We start from the raw sequence: 18,493 nt of genomic DNA, 5'->3' as shown, positions 1-18,493 counted from the left end.
TGTGTACTTACACCACATCGCTCTGGCCTTTTTCTGTGGTATGTAATGTGTACTTAAACCATATCACTCTGGCCTTTTTCTGTGGTATGTAATGTGTACTTACACCAGATCGCTCTGGCCTTTTTCTGTGGTATGTAATGTGTACTTACACCAGATCGCTCTGGCCTTTTTCTGTGGTATGTAATGTGTACTTAAACCATATCACTCTGGCCTTTTTCTGTGGTATGTAATGTGTACTTGCACCACATTGCTCTGGCCTTTTTCCGTGGTATGTAATGCATATCACTTTGGCCTAGTTCTCTGGTATGTAATGTGTACTTACACTTCACTATTTAACAGAAATCAATCTATGGTCAAACATCTCAGCTTGCCAGACTAATGTTGCAAACAAAACATAGAACTATATGCATTTCATTTTATTACAATGAAATATTACAGTTACTGAAAACAATAACAAATTCAACCTCGTAAGGCAAAAATGACTAATTTCAAAAAGGAATGCACAGGAACAGAATTTATGTACAAGTTCAAATCAAAGTGCCATGAAAAATCACTAAACGTGTGTGGATGGTGTAGTGCATTGGTGCAGTTACAACCATGTGGCATTCAGGCCCAAAAAACAGAAAGCAGTAGCCAGCTGAATAGACTGGCTATTTCATCTACTGTTTTGTTTGTAAATTTCTGCTTAATAGTCACAGCTCTTCCAAGTTTCAGAATGGTGCTTAAAAACTGGGCTCCAAACAAATCACTGTGTAGATTTCAGTCCCGATGTCACAACTTTATGTAACCCAGGAATCAGGAGCTGTTTTACTTCATCCACTCGATTCTTGTGAATCTGAAATGCAGGTGTTATCCAACGACCACAGGAGCACTGATCTCCATACCAGTTGAAGGACCCCAGCTTGGAGCTACACTTCGGACAAAGCAGCTAGAGCAATAAACACAATTTTATTATCCACCCCAATGCCACCTTAGCAACAACATCCTGCAACATAACATAAGGCAAAGCATGCAACAATTAAAACTTTAAACATCAAAAATCTGTCAGGCTAGTGTCTGTGGAACACCACACAACATATCTAAAGTCTCTTTCTTACAGTAATTTTTTTTAAATTCACTGATAAGCTGATAAGATCACAATGGTCTTTGATAAGGGACGCAGTGGAGGCAGAATCTGTTTAAGTGACAGGCTAAGAGTCATGCAATTTGCAAGGGGAGACCGAGGGAATCAAAGCAAGGGTTGTAGGATGAACCTCCTTAACAGGTTAATCCCCTAGAGTAAATTATTATGCAACACAACTACAGTACAAATGTTAGGAATCTTAAGAAGACGAAGAAGAAGACGACAAAGGAAGCTACAAAAAGCCCTTCTAGCTTCAACAACTTTATTACACTAGCTGTCATCAAAACATGTATAAAAATACTCAAAAAGTTGCACTGTTACTATTACTCAAAGGTAACTAGTAATGCAGTCCAGGAGACCATTAAGAACCTTAGCACAAAATCCCAATTGCCACAAAAGTACTGTCTGGTAAAGTGAATTGCTCAGGTAACACAGCAAGCAAATGAAGATTCAAACCCTGCACCCTTGGCACAGGGAGCTGCTTCCCATGCCCTATGAACAGGAAGCAGTTCATTAACAAGTCAGAGTTGTAGTAGACTGCACTACCAGATCTTTATCATTCATTACAAGTAATATAAATGGCAAAATGTGCAAAAAAAGCTGAATTAAAATAATGGACAGAAGATAGTCCTACAAATGAGGTCACAGTCATTCACAAACAGCAACAGGGAAGGTATGGTGACAGAAGCAAAGATGGAAAGGAAGTGGTGAGGAGACAGATGTATGCACAAGTATCACTTGGATATACAAAAAGACAGCTATACTACAGCATGGAATACAAGCTGAAAAAAAGTACAGTTTTGTACCTACCATAAATGTAGATGTTCGAGTATTCACCCTGCTGCAGTCATCACACTTGGGTTATCCTGCCGTCAGGCGGTCCCACAGTTGGCCAGAGTTCCAAAGTCTTGGTCCGGCGTCGGTTGCTGTCGCTTCTTCCCTGACGTCAGTGTGCCAGGAGTATATAAGAGGCATCCAACGCCATTTTCTTCATTTTTTTTGCCCCAGATGTCAGGTGCCCCCAATAGGTAGACAATACATATTGCTATATAAAAATATACATGTAAAAATAAAACAATACCTTCAGTCACAAGCAAATACACCACAGAGGTTGTATAGGATAGAAAGGAATGGATAAGTCCAGCTAGTTCAGAGGGGATGGAGGGAGGGTAACCTGGACTGCAGCACAGTGAACACTCTAACATCTACATTTATGGTAGGCACAAAACTGCACTACGTTCATCGTGTTACCCTGCTGCAGTCATCACACTTGGATTGAATCCCAAAGCTAAGGATGGGTGGTGGTTAAACAGGGTTAGAAGAAGCTAGTAGGCCCTGCAAAACTGCAGTGGCAAAGCCAGCTCTAGTCTGAGAATATAGGGGTAAGTGATAGTGTTTGGTGAAGGTGTGCACTGAACTCCAAGTTGCAGCTTCCAGAATATCCTTGGTTGGCATCCCCCTGAGAAAGGCTGCTGATGTAGCTGTAGCCCTGGTGGAGTGGGGCCTAATGCTAGCAGGTACCGGTCTCCCATGATGCGTGTAGCAGAAACGTATGCAATGTCCTATCCATTTTGAAATGGTCTGTTTTGAGATGACTTTTCCTTGTGATCCTGCAGCATAGGCTACAAAGAGCTGGTCAGAGTTTCTGAAAGCCTAAGTTTTATCCAAGTAGTAACGTAATTGTCTGTGAATGTCCAAAGAGTGCAGGAGTCTTTCTCCTTTGTTCTGGGGATTTGGAAAAAAGGTGGGCAAATGAATGGTTTGGTTTAGGGCCACACTGGATACCACCTTTGGCATAAAGGAAGGGTTAAGTTCGTAGAGAGACTCTGTCTTGATGAAAAATGAGGAAAGGCTCCACTGTCATTAGTGCCTGTAGCTCTGAAACTCTTCTAGCTGAGGTTATTGCTAGCAGCAGGGCAGTTTTCCATGAAAGAAACTTTAAATCAGCTGAGAACGCTGGTTCGAAGGGCGGCAGTGTAAGCTTTTCTAGAACAAAGTTGAGATCCCAAGTAGGTGTTGGTGCTCTCCTGGGCGGTGTTATGTTCTTAGCCCCTCTGAGGTACTGTCTTAGGAGTGGATGTGAAAATAAAGGAGGACCCGTGTTGTAATGAGCTGAAATTGCTGAGGCGTGGATCGTAATAGATGAAAAGGAAAGTCCTTTGTGCAACATCTCAGTTAAATATTGTAGAATCTGAGGAATGTTTGGATCAAGGGGATTTTGGCCTTTAGCCTGGTTCCAGGTGCAAAATCTTTTCCATTTGTCTGAATAGGTTTTCCTGGTGCTGGGCCTCCTGGCCTCCAGAATGACATCCATAACAGCTTTGGATAGAGGTGTTGGTTGATTGTTTAGGTAATTTGCCATGCAGCCAGGTTTAAAGTCTTGAGCTGGCGGTGTAAAATTTGATTGTCTCGCTGGGTGATCAGGTGAGGAATTTGTCGTAAAATTCATGGTGGGCCGTGGGCCATTTACTTTAGAATTGGATACCAGTGCTGGCGTGGCCAGTCTGGTGCAATAAGTATCATTTGTGGCCTCTCTAATCTGACTTTCAGCAGCACCTTTGCTAGAAGAGGCAGTGGAAGAAAGGCATACACAGTTAATGTTTTCCAACTGAATGAGAGGGCGTCCACTTTCCAAGCTTGTGGTTGGAATGTCCTTGTGCAAAATTTTTGAAGTTGGTAGTTTTGGGGGTTGGCAAACAGATCTATGTCTGGGCGCCCCCATTTTTGAGTTATCATTGCAAATACTTGTAGATCCAGTTTCCACTCGTGGGGATCCATGATGTTTCTGCTTAGGTCGTCTGCCAATGTGTTTTTCTTTCCTGGCAGGAATTCTGCTTGCAGTTGAACTTGGTAAGACACTGCTGTGTTCCACAAGGTCATTGCTTGCCTGCATAGAGGGTAGGAATGTGTGCCCCCTTGCTTGTTGATGTACCACATTACTGTGGTATTGTCCGTCTTTATCATTAGTTGTCCTGGGTGTAAGAGGTCCTTGAAAGCTGTTAGGGCATTCTGTACTGCTAACATTTCCTTTTGATTGATATGCAGATGCCTTTGATCTGTAGTCCATTTGCCCTGAATGCACTGTCCTGCCATGTGTGCTCCCCAGGCATAGTCCAATGCATCTGTTGTTATAGTTTGCCTGGCTGTGGGTAAGGTGAAAGGCTGACCCTTGTTGAGGTGACATGCCTGTGCCCACCATAGAAACTCCTGCTGAAGGCAGGGAATGAGTGGTATCATTGTTTCCAAGCTGCGGCTGTGCTGAGTCCATACGCTTTTCAGGTACAATTGTAATTTCCTCATATGCAGTTTTGCAAATGGTATTAGTAGTATGCAAGATGCCATAAATCCCAAGGCCTGCAGAATTTTTCTTGCAGGGAGTTGGGTCTCTGTTGCCATTATTTTGAAGTATTGAGTCAGCTGTTGTTGCTTTGTCTGGCATGAGATAAGCCATCTGGGCCGTTGTATTCAAGCTGGCACCCAGGAATATTATGTTTTGTGAGGGCACTAGTTTTGATTTCTTTTCGTTTACTATGTACCCTAGGCAACTTAGAAGGTGTTTGACAAATGCCAGATGTTTTAAAAGAATGTCCTTGCTTTCTGCTTGAATAAGGCAGTCGTCCAGGTATGGGTATATTTGAATTCCTCTTTGTCTGCAGTATGCAATTACTGGTGCCAGGCATTTTGTGAAGACCCTGGGTGCAGTAGATAAGCCAAAGGGCAGTGCAGAGAATTGATAATGGGTTGAACCAGCAATGAAGCGGAGGTATCTTCTGCAATTTTGTCTGATAGGGACATGCAGGTATGCCTCCTTGAGATCCAACGTTACTAGCCAAGCCTTCTTGCCCAGCATGGGAAGAAGCTGCTGTAGTGTTAGCATCTTGAATTTTGGTACTTGCAGATAGGTGTTCAGAATTGAAAGATCCAGAATGGGTCTCCACGCTTTGTCCTTTCTGGGGACTAGAGTAAAATCCTTGTCCTTGCTCCTGTGTAGGTACCTGTTGAATGGCTCTCATGTCCATGAGAGCTGTAATTTGTTTTTGTGCCTCTGCCCATTGATTTGGTGGCAGGTTTGGCATTCCTTTTATCCTTGGCAAGGTATGAAAGTGGAATCTGTATCCTTGTGAGACAATGTTTAGGACCCATTTGTCTTTTGTGATGATGTGCCAGTTGTCTGCAAAAAGTGCTAATTTTCCTCCCAAGGGAGCTGCCAAGAGAGATTTGCTTGGTAGTTGGAGGGTTGAGTCATGGTGTTTGTCTTCTGCTAGCTTGGGGCCTGTCTTCACCTTCTTTCTGGGTTGCGGCACCCCATTGGCAAGGTTTGTAAGGGCCTTGTGACTGACCTCTGCCCCTTGGACATCTGTATTTGCCCCTCTGTGGTCTGTCAGAAGCTGGAAAGGACCAGTTTTTTGTTGGCCAATTTCTGCTGAAACGAGGGGGTTGTACCTGTAAAAAATCCTTGACCGTCTGCATAGATTTTGCCTTATCCTCCATTTTCTTTCAAACCTCTTCTGCTTTGACACCAAATAAGACATCCTGCTGTAAAGGTGCATCCAATAATTTTGCTTTAACATGATCAAGTAGGGTTTGTTCTTTTAACCAAGCATGTCTACGTATGACAGACCCAGTAACAGCTGCTCTACAGGAAGCTTTCAATGAATCAAATCCAGATTGTAAAGTATGTTTGCCCACCTGTTCAGCTGCATGCAACAGATCCTGCATTTCAGACTGTTCAGAATGTGTGCTCAGTTTTTGTTTTGAGACATTAGGAATTGCTGATATTTCAGCATGTGAAACTGACAATTTAATGCTCTCATAGCCAGAGTAGCTGAGGTGTATATCTTCTTTCCCCATCTATCTAGGGCTCTGGAATCCCTTTTCAGAGGGTACAGGATTTTTAGCCATAGAAGCTTTAGCCCCTTTGGGACCCTGGGAAATTGTTTCTGGGTCAGCCAGAGGGCTTTTATAAAGGAATTTGTGCGAGTCAGTTTCTCTGTAGTATCTGTCTAGTTTGGCTGGAGCAGGAGGTAGGGAGTCTGGATTTAGACTAGACTAAGTAAACATCATCCAAAATATCTGAAACTGGAGGGATAGAAAGTGGTCTGTGCTGGGGTAGTAAAAAGAACTCTCAGAGCCTTTTCTTAGAATCAGAGTAGTCCTGGCCTTCCCAGTGGAAATGTTCCCTCATGGTATGTAGTTTCCCCAAAGGAGTAGTCTTCAGGGGGAGATGCTGAGGGAATAGAGTCTTCAGCATCAGAGTCTTCATAAGGGGGAAAAGCGTAATCCTGTTCCTCGGAAGAATCTGAGGAAACAGAAACCTGGTCAGAGGAAGCATAATCCTCCTCTTGCCTTGACCTTTCATCTGGAGGGGGATGGGAACCCCTGATTAGGGTAATCAAATCTTCAGCCATCTTAAGCATCTGCTTCTTAGGCATGGGGCCTTGAACTGGAGACTGGTGTACAGTCTTTTTAGGTTTTAATGGGAGTTTTAAGCTTAGCATAAGATTTAATGGTGAGTGTAGTCGGTCTGAAGACACCTTCTGTAACCGAAGGTGTTTCTACTGCACCGGGATCACCTTCTGCTCCAGTGTCGGAAGGGCCTAATGAAGATGGCTGTGACGGCCTAGTACACTCCGCTTGAGAATCCGAAGCTGTCTGGGGTTCCAATTCTGCGGTCGTTAGGGGCTGTGTAGGCACCTCACTGAAAACCGGAGAACCGGCGACAGGCCCAGCAGAGGCCTCAGAGTCTGGCTTGGTTCTAGGCTGCCTGTCCTTATCCTTGCGTTTTTTATGCATGCCGGTCGTTGGCTGCTCCGACGGCATGATATAATTAAATTTCCTACCAAAGTAATGTTGTGCGAAGTCAAAACGACGTTTCATAGTTCGTTTATTAAACCTAGCACAAAACCGACAACCTGTGATGTCGTGGTCTGGGCCTAGGCAAGGAATACAATAAGAATGGAAGTCCTTATGAGGTATTTGCTTCCCACAAGAAATGCAACTGTTAACTTTTTCTGACATCGGACTGAGGCAAGAAAAGGTTCCCCAACGGGGTACTTAGCTTTATTGAAGACTTCGGACTGAAATTCGATTCGAAAATCTCAGGTGTCGGCCGACCGGCACTTGCGAACTGCTTCTGCTTCGGGCACCGCGCAGCAAGAAAGACTGAAGAAAATGGTGTTGGATGCCTCTTATATACCCCTGGCGCACTGACGTCAGGGAAGAAGCAACAGCAACTGACGTCGGACCAAGACTTTGGAACTCTGGCCGACTGCGGGACCACCTGACGACAGGATAACCCAAGTGTGATGACTGCAGCAAGGTTACACGATGAACATCAAAGAATGAGAGACAGCTTGCTGCACTAATAAAGGATTAACACGTCAGACTGGAGTGAACTGAGTCACACTCAAGAACACCCCATGCATGTGCAATAACAAGCCCCCCAACCTGCTCTTGAAGACCCATTTCAGTGTGGCCACAGTGACAATTCATACATGTTACTCAATAAAGCAATGAATATTTGGTAAAAAATAAAGTGACATCTTGGGAATAATGATAAAACACAAAATTCCTAACCAAACATTAGATGAGGCTTCACAGCTGTTGAACACATACTGAGTGCACTATTTTAGCATCTTTTTTCATACATCACGGCTGTACCACACACTTAAGGTACTCACACACACTCTTTCTCACTCACACACACACACACACACACACACACACACACACACACACACACACACACACACACACACACACACACCCTGACAGTACAGTACTATGCAAGAGTCATTGGCCAGTGCCATTTCTTTAGGTCTTTCTTGAACCTACAGGTCAGCAGCCCCACTCTCGGAGGTCTAGGCGGCCAAGAGTGCAACTAATACCGACTCCAGAAGGCATGGTGAAAAGGAGACCTGATAAGGATGTTTCAACAGGGAAGTAGAAAAATCCTACGTTCATTGTGTTTCCACTGTTGCATTAATAACACTTTGGGAGGGGTGACTGAGTAGGTACTATTAAGGAGAAGACGGAAAATAAATGATAGTGTTTGGAAAAGGTGTGGCCTGATGAGCAGGTAGCTGCCTCTAGTATAGCTTGGGAGGTAGTCCCCTGATGAAGGCAGCAGTGGCCCTGCTATAACCTCTAGTATAGCTTGGGAGGTACTCCCTGATGAAGGCAGCAGTGGCCCTGCTATAACCTCTAGTATAGCTTGGGAGGTACTCCCTGAGGAATGCAGCAGTGGCCCTGCTATAACCTCTAGTACAGCTTGGGAGGTACTCCCTGATGAAGGCAGCAGTGACCCTGCTATAACCTCTAGTATAGCTTGGGAGGTACTCTCTGATGAAGGCAGCAGTGGCCCTGCTATAACCTCTAGTATAGCTTGGGAGGTACTCCCTGATGAAGGCAGCAGTGGCCCTGCTTATAACCTCTAGTATAGCTTGGGAGGTACTCTCTGATGAAGGCAGCAGTGGCCCTGCTATAACCTCTAGTATAGCTTGGGAGGTACTCCCTGATGAAGGCAGCAGTGGCCCTGCTATAACCTCTAGTATAGCTTGGGAGGTACTCCCTGAAGAAGGCAGCAGTGTTCCTGCTATAACCTCTAGTACAGCTTGGGAGGTACTCCCTGATGAAGGCAGCAGTGACCCTGTTATAACCTCTAGTACAGCTTGGGAGGTACTCTCTGATGAAGGCAGCAGTGGCCCTGCTATAACCTCTAGTATAGCTTGGGAGGTACTCCCTGAAGAAGGCAGCAGTGGCCCTGCTATAACCTCTAGTATAGCTTGGGAGGTACTCCCTGAAGAAGGCAGCAGTGACCCTGCTATAACCTCTAGTACAGCTTGGGAGGTACTCCCTGATGAAGACAGCAGTGGCCCTGCTATAACCTCTAGTACAGCTTGGGAGGTACTCCCTGAAGGCAGCAGTGGCCCTGCTATAACCCCTAGTACAGCTTGGGAGGTACTCCCTGATGAAGGCAGCAGTGGCCCTGCTATAACCCCTAGTACAGCTTGGGAGGTACTCCCTGATGAAGGCAGCAGTGGCCCTGCTATAACCTCTAGTATAGCTTGGGAGGTACTCCCTGAAGAAGGCAGCAATGGCCCTGCTATAACCTCTAGTATAGCTTGGGAGGTACTCCCTGATGAAGGCAGCACTGACCCTGCTATAACCTCTAGTATAGCTTGTGAGGTACTCCCTGATGAAGGCAGCAGTGGCCCTGCTATAACCTCTAGTATAGCTTGGGAGGTACTCCCTGATGAAGGCAGCAGTGGCCCTGCTATAACCTCTAGTACAGCTTGGGAGGTACTCCCTGAAGGCAGCAGTGGCCCTGCTATAACCCCTAGTACAGCTTGGGAGGTACTCCCTGATGAAGGCAGCAGTGGCCCTGCTATAACCCCTAGTACAGCTTGGGAGGTACTCCCTGATGAAGGCAGCAGTGGCCCTGCTATAACCTCTAGTATAGCTTGGGAGGTACTCCCTGAAGAAGGCAGCAATGGCCCTGCTATAACCTCTAGTATAGCTTGGGAGGTACTCCCTGATGAAGGCAGCACTGACCCTGCTATAACCTCTAGTATAGCTTGTGAGGTACTCCCTGATGAAGGCAGCAGTGGCCCTGCTATAACCTCTAGTATAGCTTGGGAGGTACTCCCTGATGAAGGCAGCAGTGGCCCTGCTATAACCTCTAGTATAGCTTGGGAGGTACTCCCTGATGAAGGCAGCAGTGGCCCTGCTATAACCTCTAGTATAGCTTGGGAGGTACTCCCTGAAGAAGGCAGCAGTGGCCCTGCTACAACCTCTAGTACAGCTTGGGAGGTACTCCCTGATGAAGGCAGCAGTGGCCCTGCTATAACCTCTAGTATAGCTTGGGAGGTACTCCCTGATGAAGGCAGCAGTGGCCCTACTATTACCTCCAGTATAGCTTGGGAGGTACTCCCTGATGAAGGCAGCAGTGGCCCTGCTATAACCTCTAGTATAGCTTGCGAGGTACTCCCTGGTGAAAGCAGCAGTGGCCCTGCTATAACCTCTAGTATAGCTTGGGAGGTACTCCCTGATGAAGGCAGCAGTGACCCTGCTATAACCTCTAGTATAGCTTGGGAGGTACTCCCTGATGAAGGCAGCAGTGGCCCTGCTATAACCTCTAGTATAGCTTGGGAGGTACTCCCTGATGAAGGCAGCAGTGGCCCTGCTATAATTAGTTCTAATGTTGTCAGGTACTGTCATCATGCTTGTAGCAGGAGGAGATGCACTTAGAGAATCACTTAAAAAATAAGTTTGTTGGCAGGCTGTCATGGTTTGTTAGAAGCAAAGGCAACAGTCAGTCAGATTTTCTGAAGATTCTGGCCCATTGTAAACAAAACCTGAGCTGTCTGTGTAAATCCACTGAATGCTAGGATCGAGTCACCTGTAGCCATCACTTGATGGCACTGACAGCGAACCTCCTTGTTTTGGCTGCAGGCCTTTATCTACCACACCAGCTCCCTTTTTAGTCAGAGAAGTATTTTTAATTTGAATACCAAGGGAGAATTTATGCTGACACACACACTTTTCATGCACCAGTGAATTTTTGTCATATGGAACTTTAATATGGGAATTATTAAAATGCAGGTGGCCATGTAACATTGGGCTCTCCAGAGTTCTCTGGCAGAGAGTCTTCCTGAGCAAATACCCATAAGCACAGAGTCTTATCAGAGTCCCCAAAAACAGCAGTCCTTTTGTGGGTGTTAAGACTGAAGTATATTGAAACAGAACACCAATTTATTTCAAAAAGGCAATCCGCAGTCAGGTTTAGAGATGCTGCAAGTTCCTTCCCAGTGTTTTCCTGAATCATTTAGTTAAGGATAAATATGCACACACTTGGTTCTGCAAAAGGCAAATAATGGAACCACAGATTTGTAAATACTCAGAAAAATGGATAAAGCAAAGTGCAATGCACAGAACTGAAAGCGATTCCCACCAGCCCTGAAGCAAAGGTATCACCTCTGATCCTTCATTACGGGGATATGGAGGTACATTTCTTTTAGATCTAGGGTGACCATGAAAGCCTAAGGGAAGATCATAGGTAAAACGTTGTGGTGAATAAACATCCTGAATTTGTAAACTATCAAATTTATTAGCCATGAAAGAGCTAAGATTGGTCTCTAGTCCCCTTTCTTGTTGGGACTAGGAAAAGTCTTGAATAAAACCCAGTTTTTCACTCTTTTTGATCAACTGGTTTTATGGATCATTTGAGCCTGTGCCTCTCTGAGGTGTCTTATGGGAATGGTGGCGATGCCTAAAAGCCTTGGAAGGGATTCAAACTGCAGCCTGTACCGGTACATATAATGCGTAACACTCATTTGTCTTCAGAAATGTTTTGCCAATTATCTGTGTAGCACTCATTTGTCTTCAGTAATGTTTAGCCAATTATCTAAGAAGTGGGAAAGTCTGCTCCCTGCTGGACTCCTGGGCATGAGGTCCAAGCCTGGATCCCTGACCGTCTTTTTCTACTGGTCCTCCTGCTCCTTTTCCCTGCTTTTGTAGCTGGTAAAGACCAGGATTTAGCAGGAAAGTTTCTATCGAACCTCGTGGGCTGTGCCTCCAGAAAGTCTTTGATAGTCTGCAGGGACTTAGCTTTGTCCTCCTGTTTCTTAAATACCTGCTGTGCTTTGGGTCCGCAAAGATATTCCTTGTCTAAGGATCAATCAAGGATCGCAGTTTAGACATGATCGGGCAAAGCCTGCTCACTTAACCAAGTGTGTCTCCTGACAACAGAACCTGATGCAGCTGCCCTACTAGATGCTTCAAAGGCACCACAGCCACAATGTAAGGAGTGTTTGGAAATTTAAGAACAAGAGTTGCACAGTTCCAACAGCTCCTCTTAGAGAGCTTTATCCTCCATTCCCTCTAGCATTTGTTTCATTTAGCACAGGAGGAATTCCTGAATGTTACTTTAAGAAACTGGCTATTCAAAGCTCTCATGGCCAGGGTAGCTGCCATACAAACTTTCTAGCCAAATCTGTCTAGGGTTTAGGGTTCTTCCCTCTTTCTCTTAGGAACGGACTTTTAGAGGTGCTACTCTTAGTTCCTTTGGTAACTACGGAAACAATATCATTTACTACAATATTAAGGAATATGTGTGTATGTCCAGGACTCGGTAGAAGCAGTCTGGTTTCTTTGAGGCTGACAGTCAGACTACAAAGTTCTTTCCTGAAAAACATCATCCACAACCTCTTAAACCAAAGAAATAGCCAAAGGTTAGTGCTCAAGGAGCCCAATAAATTCTCTCACTCCTTTCTTAGTCTGAAGGTAATCCTAAGCTTCCCAATGGAAATACTTTCTCATCTGATGGAGGTTCTCTCCAAGAGAAAAATTCTCAAATGGTGAGCTGAGGTGAGTGTTTCATTTGATCAGCTGGCATATGACCCTGAGGAAATCTGGTAAACATACGTCAGTTTATCTTCAGTCACCGGAATCAGAAAACTCCTGAGGAGAAAAAAGTTTTGCTTCCTTTTATGCCAGGGCCCAGCTGCCTGGGTCTCAAAATTCATGACATCCTCAGCTAGACTGACCAGGTCTTGTGGGTAGGCTTGAAGGAACAGAGACTTAGAAGACCTTGGCTAGGGCACACTACTAGCTGCCTTTTTTTGTTTGGCTTTGGGTCTGGTGTTGATGTGGCATTGGATGGCATTGTCGGCAAGCAGGCAGCAGTGGCCTATACTCCGCTCTTGTAACATGGTGTGAACAACCTGAGACGTACCTCCCTGGACTACATGAAAAGACATGGCAGAGCTCTACGATCTTGTAGCCCAGGCAGGTATGACCCTAGCCCTTAGTAGCATCCTGCCACCTCCAAGAATGATACCACAGTACAAGGACAAAATGATTGACTTCAACAATTGGCTAAGCTTCTGGTGTCATTCGAAGAGGATCCAGTATCTGCCTGGGATGACATGGTTGACAGACCAGGATGCTTTGCCAGAGATGGCCTGCACCTGTCACCCCTGGGATTCCAGATACTGACCAAGACTCTTGCCACCCCCATAATGCCTTTTTTAGGCAAGGTTCAAATGACAAATTCACCACTGTAACAGGTACAGGCAAGCAAAAGCTGAGGGTAATGCTACTCAATGGTAGAAGTCTAAACCTCAAAATGCACTCACTCGAGGCACTCCTTAAAATGGAGAACATCGATATCTGTGCAGTGACCGAGACCTGGTTCAAGGCTACAGAGAGCACCCCTGCATTACCAGGCTATAATTCATACCAAACCTTTCGGCCACCTAACCTGAACCGAAACACTAAAGGCAAAGGTGTGTCCATATTCATTAAGGATATCCACACCTCCAGGCTAGTTGTTCAGCATGATGCATCAGACATTATCCAAGTGCAACTAACTCTGGGCAAAACTGCAATCTAAATTGTAGCCTGCTACAGATCCCCCACCATCCCCCAGGATTCCCACTCCTCCTTTCTTGATATACTGGAAAATATTAAGGTCCAACCAAACACCCTAATAATGGATGATTTCAACTACCCCACCATTAAATGGGATAACTACTCATGTACCAACTCCTTTGCTCAATGTTTTCTGGAATTCGTAAATTCCAATGCTCTGGATCAACTTATCCACATCCCCACCAGGGACAACAATATCCTAGACCTAGTCATTACCAACATGAGTGACCAGTGTTCCACACCTGAGGTCAACTCATCGTTGGTCAGATGCGACCATAAGCTAATCGCCTTAGATATTCACATCCCGCCCCCACCCCCCATTAAGGAAACCACTGTAAAAAAATTTCTCCAAAGCCAGCTTCATGTGACAGAAGTGGCAAACTTCACGACACCCATGCAGGTGGACAATACAGTCACGACTGTCGAATCCTACACAAATGCACTCTATAAGCACTTACACGAGTGCATGGATAGAGCTATCCCTAAAAGATCAAGATACTATCCTCCAAAAAAAGGAAGCCAATCTGGTGGTCCCCTGCCATAAACACACTCTACAACAGAAGAAGCAAGCTGTTGCAAAAGAGAGTAAAATATTACGATTGGAGGAGCTCCCTAGTCAGCCTCAGCAAGAAGCTGAGATCCCTCATAAAATCCTCCAAAGATAGTTGTGAAAACAAAATCACCACTAATTCTAAGGACAACCACAAAGCACTCTATAGCTACATCAAGAATCTCAATGGCAACACCCAGATCTGCTATGAGTTACAGCACACTGGCACAAAATTTACAGAACCAACGGATATTGCCAACATCCTGGCAGATAGGTTCAGTGCTAATTTTACCCCCTTTAACCCCCTAATGGGCCCATATATATACCGGAAGAATGTAGAGTCCCTGTAATCACAACTACGCAGGTAAACACCGTACTCTCTAAAGCCAAGAACACAGCATCCATGGGACTGGACAATATCCCAGGGTGCGTTTTACATGAAATCCACAACAAACTGGCTCCCCACCTAAGTACCATGTTCAATCATAGCCTCACCTCAGGCTTTGTGCCCACTGAATGGCGCACAGCAACAGTTATCCCACTCCACAAAGGGCGAGCCACCACAGACCCCGGGAACTATCGCCCTACAAATCTGATGAGCCTGGTCTGCAAGGCCATGGAACGTATCATCATGGAACTTATAAACAATGACATTGGTAACCTCCAAACTCTGGATCCCACGCAGTTTGGGTCTGGAAAAGGCAGATCATGTCTCCTAAACCTGACAGATTTCTCTGAAGCAGTCACCAAAGCCATAGACGAGGGTAAGGAGGTTCACACAGCCAATCTTGACCTCGCCAAGGCTTTTGACACCATCCCCACTCTGGAATTATAGATAAACTCACTAAACTGAGTACAAATCCTTACATCACAAGATGGGTTGTCAACTGGCTCACTGACAGAACCCACACTGTGAAAGCTGCAGCTCCAAATCCGACCTCAAACCAGTGACAAGTGGAGTATCACAGGGTTCAGTCCTGGGTCCTCTCCTGTTTGCTATCTACTTCTCTGAAGTAAAGGCTAACACAGAAGGTCTCTGGTTAATGAAGTTCACAGAATACTGCAAACTAGGAGCCATAATCAAATCCCCAAACGATGTGGACATCCTACAAAATGGCCTCACTGAGACAGATGCCTGGTGTCAGAGCCATGGCCTCAAGTTCAACGCCAAAAAATGCATGGTCATCCCCTTTGGAAAAACTCTGTGCCTATGAACTACTACATAGGCTGCAGTCTACTTAACACTGAAAGTGTGATTAGAGACCTTGGAACACAGGCAGACAGTAGTCCTTTGACAATCACATCACCACAGTAGTCAGGAAATCCTTCTATGTGACACACCTCATCACAACAGGGTTCTCATCTAGGCAAAAAAAGAGGTCACTGTTCCCCTCTACTCGTCACTCATTAGACCCATTATAGAGTACAATGCCGCTTTTGGTATGTACCTCACAAGACATCTACAACAATTGGAAAGGCCACAGAAATACCTCACAAAGAGGATTACCAGCCTCAAACAGTTGCCCTACGCTGACAGTCTCAAAAAAACTCCAGCTTTACTCCATTGCATATCACCTACTCCGAGGTGATCTCTGCCTAACACACAAAGCTATGTCCAACCCAGAGCTGCTGGACATGCTCCACCTAAAGAAATCTCAATCCCTCTGAGCTACATGCTCTAGGGACTTAAACCTGGTCACCACAACAAGCAGAACATGCTGGAGAGACAGATTCCTGTCCCAGAGACTTCCCATACTCGGGAACAAGCTACCCATCTATATCAAACAGAGCTCCTCATTAGCACTCTTCAAGAAAAATCTTGATGAGTGGATGTGAAATAGGAAATTCACCCCGGGATCACTTCTGTAGCTCTGCTCAACAGGGGCACAGGAAAATAAATTTCTTGGGTGGCGAAAGCCAGGGAACCTTTTTGGCTAGGCTTAATAAGGCCCTTGGGCCGATAGCCTAGTACCTACCTATGAAACAAACTATACTCCCCATCAGTAAATCTAGCTCTGGTGTCAGAAGCCAGAATCTGTGCAGCAACTTCAGACCCAACCAGCACCCTAACTGCTTTTGGCCTTTGTGGATGTTGAGGGAGCTAATGGGATGGAAATCTCTAAAAGCGTGACTGCAGATGATTCGGCTGCACCCTGAGTCATCACAGGGGACTGTGAACATTTCTCACTCCCTAAGACAATAACAATCCTGCGCGGACTATTTGGCACTCTTTCTTCCTTTTTTGATAAAGTTCTGATTCAGCATGACCTGTGGATGCCATGGTGCACAAGGGGCACTGACCCTCTCAACCTTATAGCAACTCAGCCCTGTGCTTAACTATCCTAGAAATGAGATAAGCACATGGGGGACAGTGGGGCACATTATGCTCCAGGCCAGGCAGAAAGAGAGAGAATGAAAATATGAACGAAGGATCTGCTTCCTACACTGTAAGCAAACACCAGTCTTAGCAACAGGCATCTAACAAGAATTATTGTAGAGTGAAATCTAAAAATAATTCTTCAAACAGGGTACTTTGCTTTAGCAGTTCTGTCTTTAGCTTTGAACTAACCAAAAATTATACAAAGGCGTATCATGCTCTGATGGCAAGAAAGAACTGAAGAAATGGTACCAGCTGGTAACTCTCATACTCTGACATCGGTGAAAAGTGTGACTGCTGGGCCAAGAGGATGGGGAAATCTCTATTTGGTTTGGCTGAGGGATTCCAAAGCAGGAAATCCCAAAATGGTACTAAAACAACAGTGAAAGCAAGATGAGGATCATTTGTTACCTTTTACCACAATTAACCATTTCCATGTATTACACGCAACCCTACATCTCTCATGTGTAAAAAGCCTTTCACTTTGTCAATTAACAGGTATGATGTCAACAACAGTGAATGTGCCAGGCTTTCACAACATTCACTCAGGGTTCCAGATCTCAGCTAACATCCTAAAACTCAGTAATTATGAAGGGTGCAGCCAGCTTAATAACTTTCAAAATGATGCTAAAATGGCACTATACGCAGAAAAAAGGATCCAGCACTCCTCCTCAAACACTGGTAGGGAGAATTCTTCCAGGATTAAGCCAAGATCCCAAGTAAGAGCTTAGTTTTTTTTGAAGTTTCATATAGAAGATCCCGCACAGGAGATTCTAGCAAAAGCTGGCTACACTGAATCTTCACTTCAACTGGAAGTGCACGACTAAAACAAACTATACATTCTGATCACACAAACAGCAAAAGATCAGCAGGTCATCCGGTGCAGTGGTCAGCCAACATGAAAAGGAAAGTACAGTTTTGTACCTATCATAAATGTAGATGTTCGAGTGTCTTCACTGCTGCAGTCATTACAAAGATGTCTTACACAACCTGATTCAGATGCTTCTGCTTATGGAAAGAAGCCTGATAGTACTGTGGACTCGTGACAAAAAGTGTTTAAAATCCCAGGCTCTGGCTAGCCATGACGCACGTCTTTCACTTTATTTTATGAACATTTGTTTACTGCGAAAGTCCGACTGGGACAGAGCACATTTTCAGTGGAGGCCCAGGGAGAAAGGCTCCAGGTACATCTTTGGAATGTGGAAGGAAAGTGGTGCACCAGGAAGAAAGGCATTCCAAAAAAGAATAGAGAGACCAGCATACAACGGCACCAGAAAATACTTTATTAAAGTATTCTTAATGAATACGCCTTCATCAGTGCGAAAAAGTAACAAATTAAGAAATACTTAAATACAAAAAGAAAAGATGCTCATTAAGCCCTGGTTTAAAGAGACCTCCTAATTTAACAATCCATTTTTCCTCCATAGTGTTCAACAGATCGTGCCAACCCAATTTGTTATTCCTGGGTCTCATAATTTTATCAATAATAGTAAAAGTGAAATATGCATTTTTGTGCGACAGGGTGTGCTTATAAAGGGCATTAGTTTCTTTGTGGTATTTTATCTAACCTTCTTCTCTATAAAGAAAAGGGTGACAGAGGAGGTGGGCCACCTAGATTAATCACCACCTATGGACGCAATACTAAGGCATTAATGAATATTGTTCAACATTGGAATATTTTGACATGTGATACCAGACTGAGGGAATTGGTGGGTGACAGATGTCTTTTCTCACTTCGTAAAGGCAAAAATCTTGCTGCATTTTTCAACCATGTCAGACATGGGCAGTCACCCAATACTAAATCAATTCAAACCACTTTGTCAGGTGAGCCCCTAATTGGTTGCCATCCTTGTGGCCATTGTGTCCATTGTTCCAGGCTACTGAAAACCAGAAGCTTTAGCAGTCAGAACACCCCTCAAGTCTTTGACATTAGACTTTTTGCCAATTGTACTTCCGATTGGGTGATTTACTTGGCTAAATGTAGCTGTTCAGCTTTCTACATAGGTCAAAC

At 44.7% G+C, this 18,493-nt stretch overlaps 1 protein-coding gene across 1 annotated transcript in view; it reads right to left on the bottom strand.

The window, feature by feature from the left end:
- Nucleotides 1-401: 401 nt before the first annotated feature.
- DUSP12 (dual specificity phosphatase 12) overlaps nucleotides 402-18,493 on the bottom strand; it is a 243,990-nt gene continuing 225,898 nt past the window's right edge. The window contains exon 6 of the mRNA XM_044085179.1: nucleotides 402-928. Within this exon, the coding sequence (XP_043941114.1) occupies nucleotides 746-928 (183 nt within the window). The 3' untranslated portion in view covers nucleotides 402-745. The remainder of the gene's footprint in view (nucleotides 929-18,493) is intronic.

The sequence above is a fragment of the Protopterus annectens genome, chromosome 10.part0 (assembly GCF_019279795.1).
Source record: "Protopterus annectens isolate FY-2018-M chromosome 10.part0, PAN1.0, whole genome shotgun sequence".
Lineage (NCBI taxonomy): Eukaryota > Metazoa > Chordata > Ceratodontiformes > Protopteridae > Protopterus > Protopterus annectens.
This window is presented reverse-complemented; position numbering and strand designations above follow the sequence as displayed.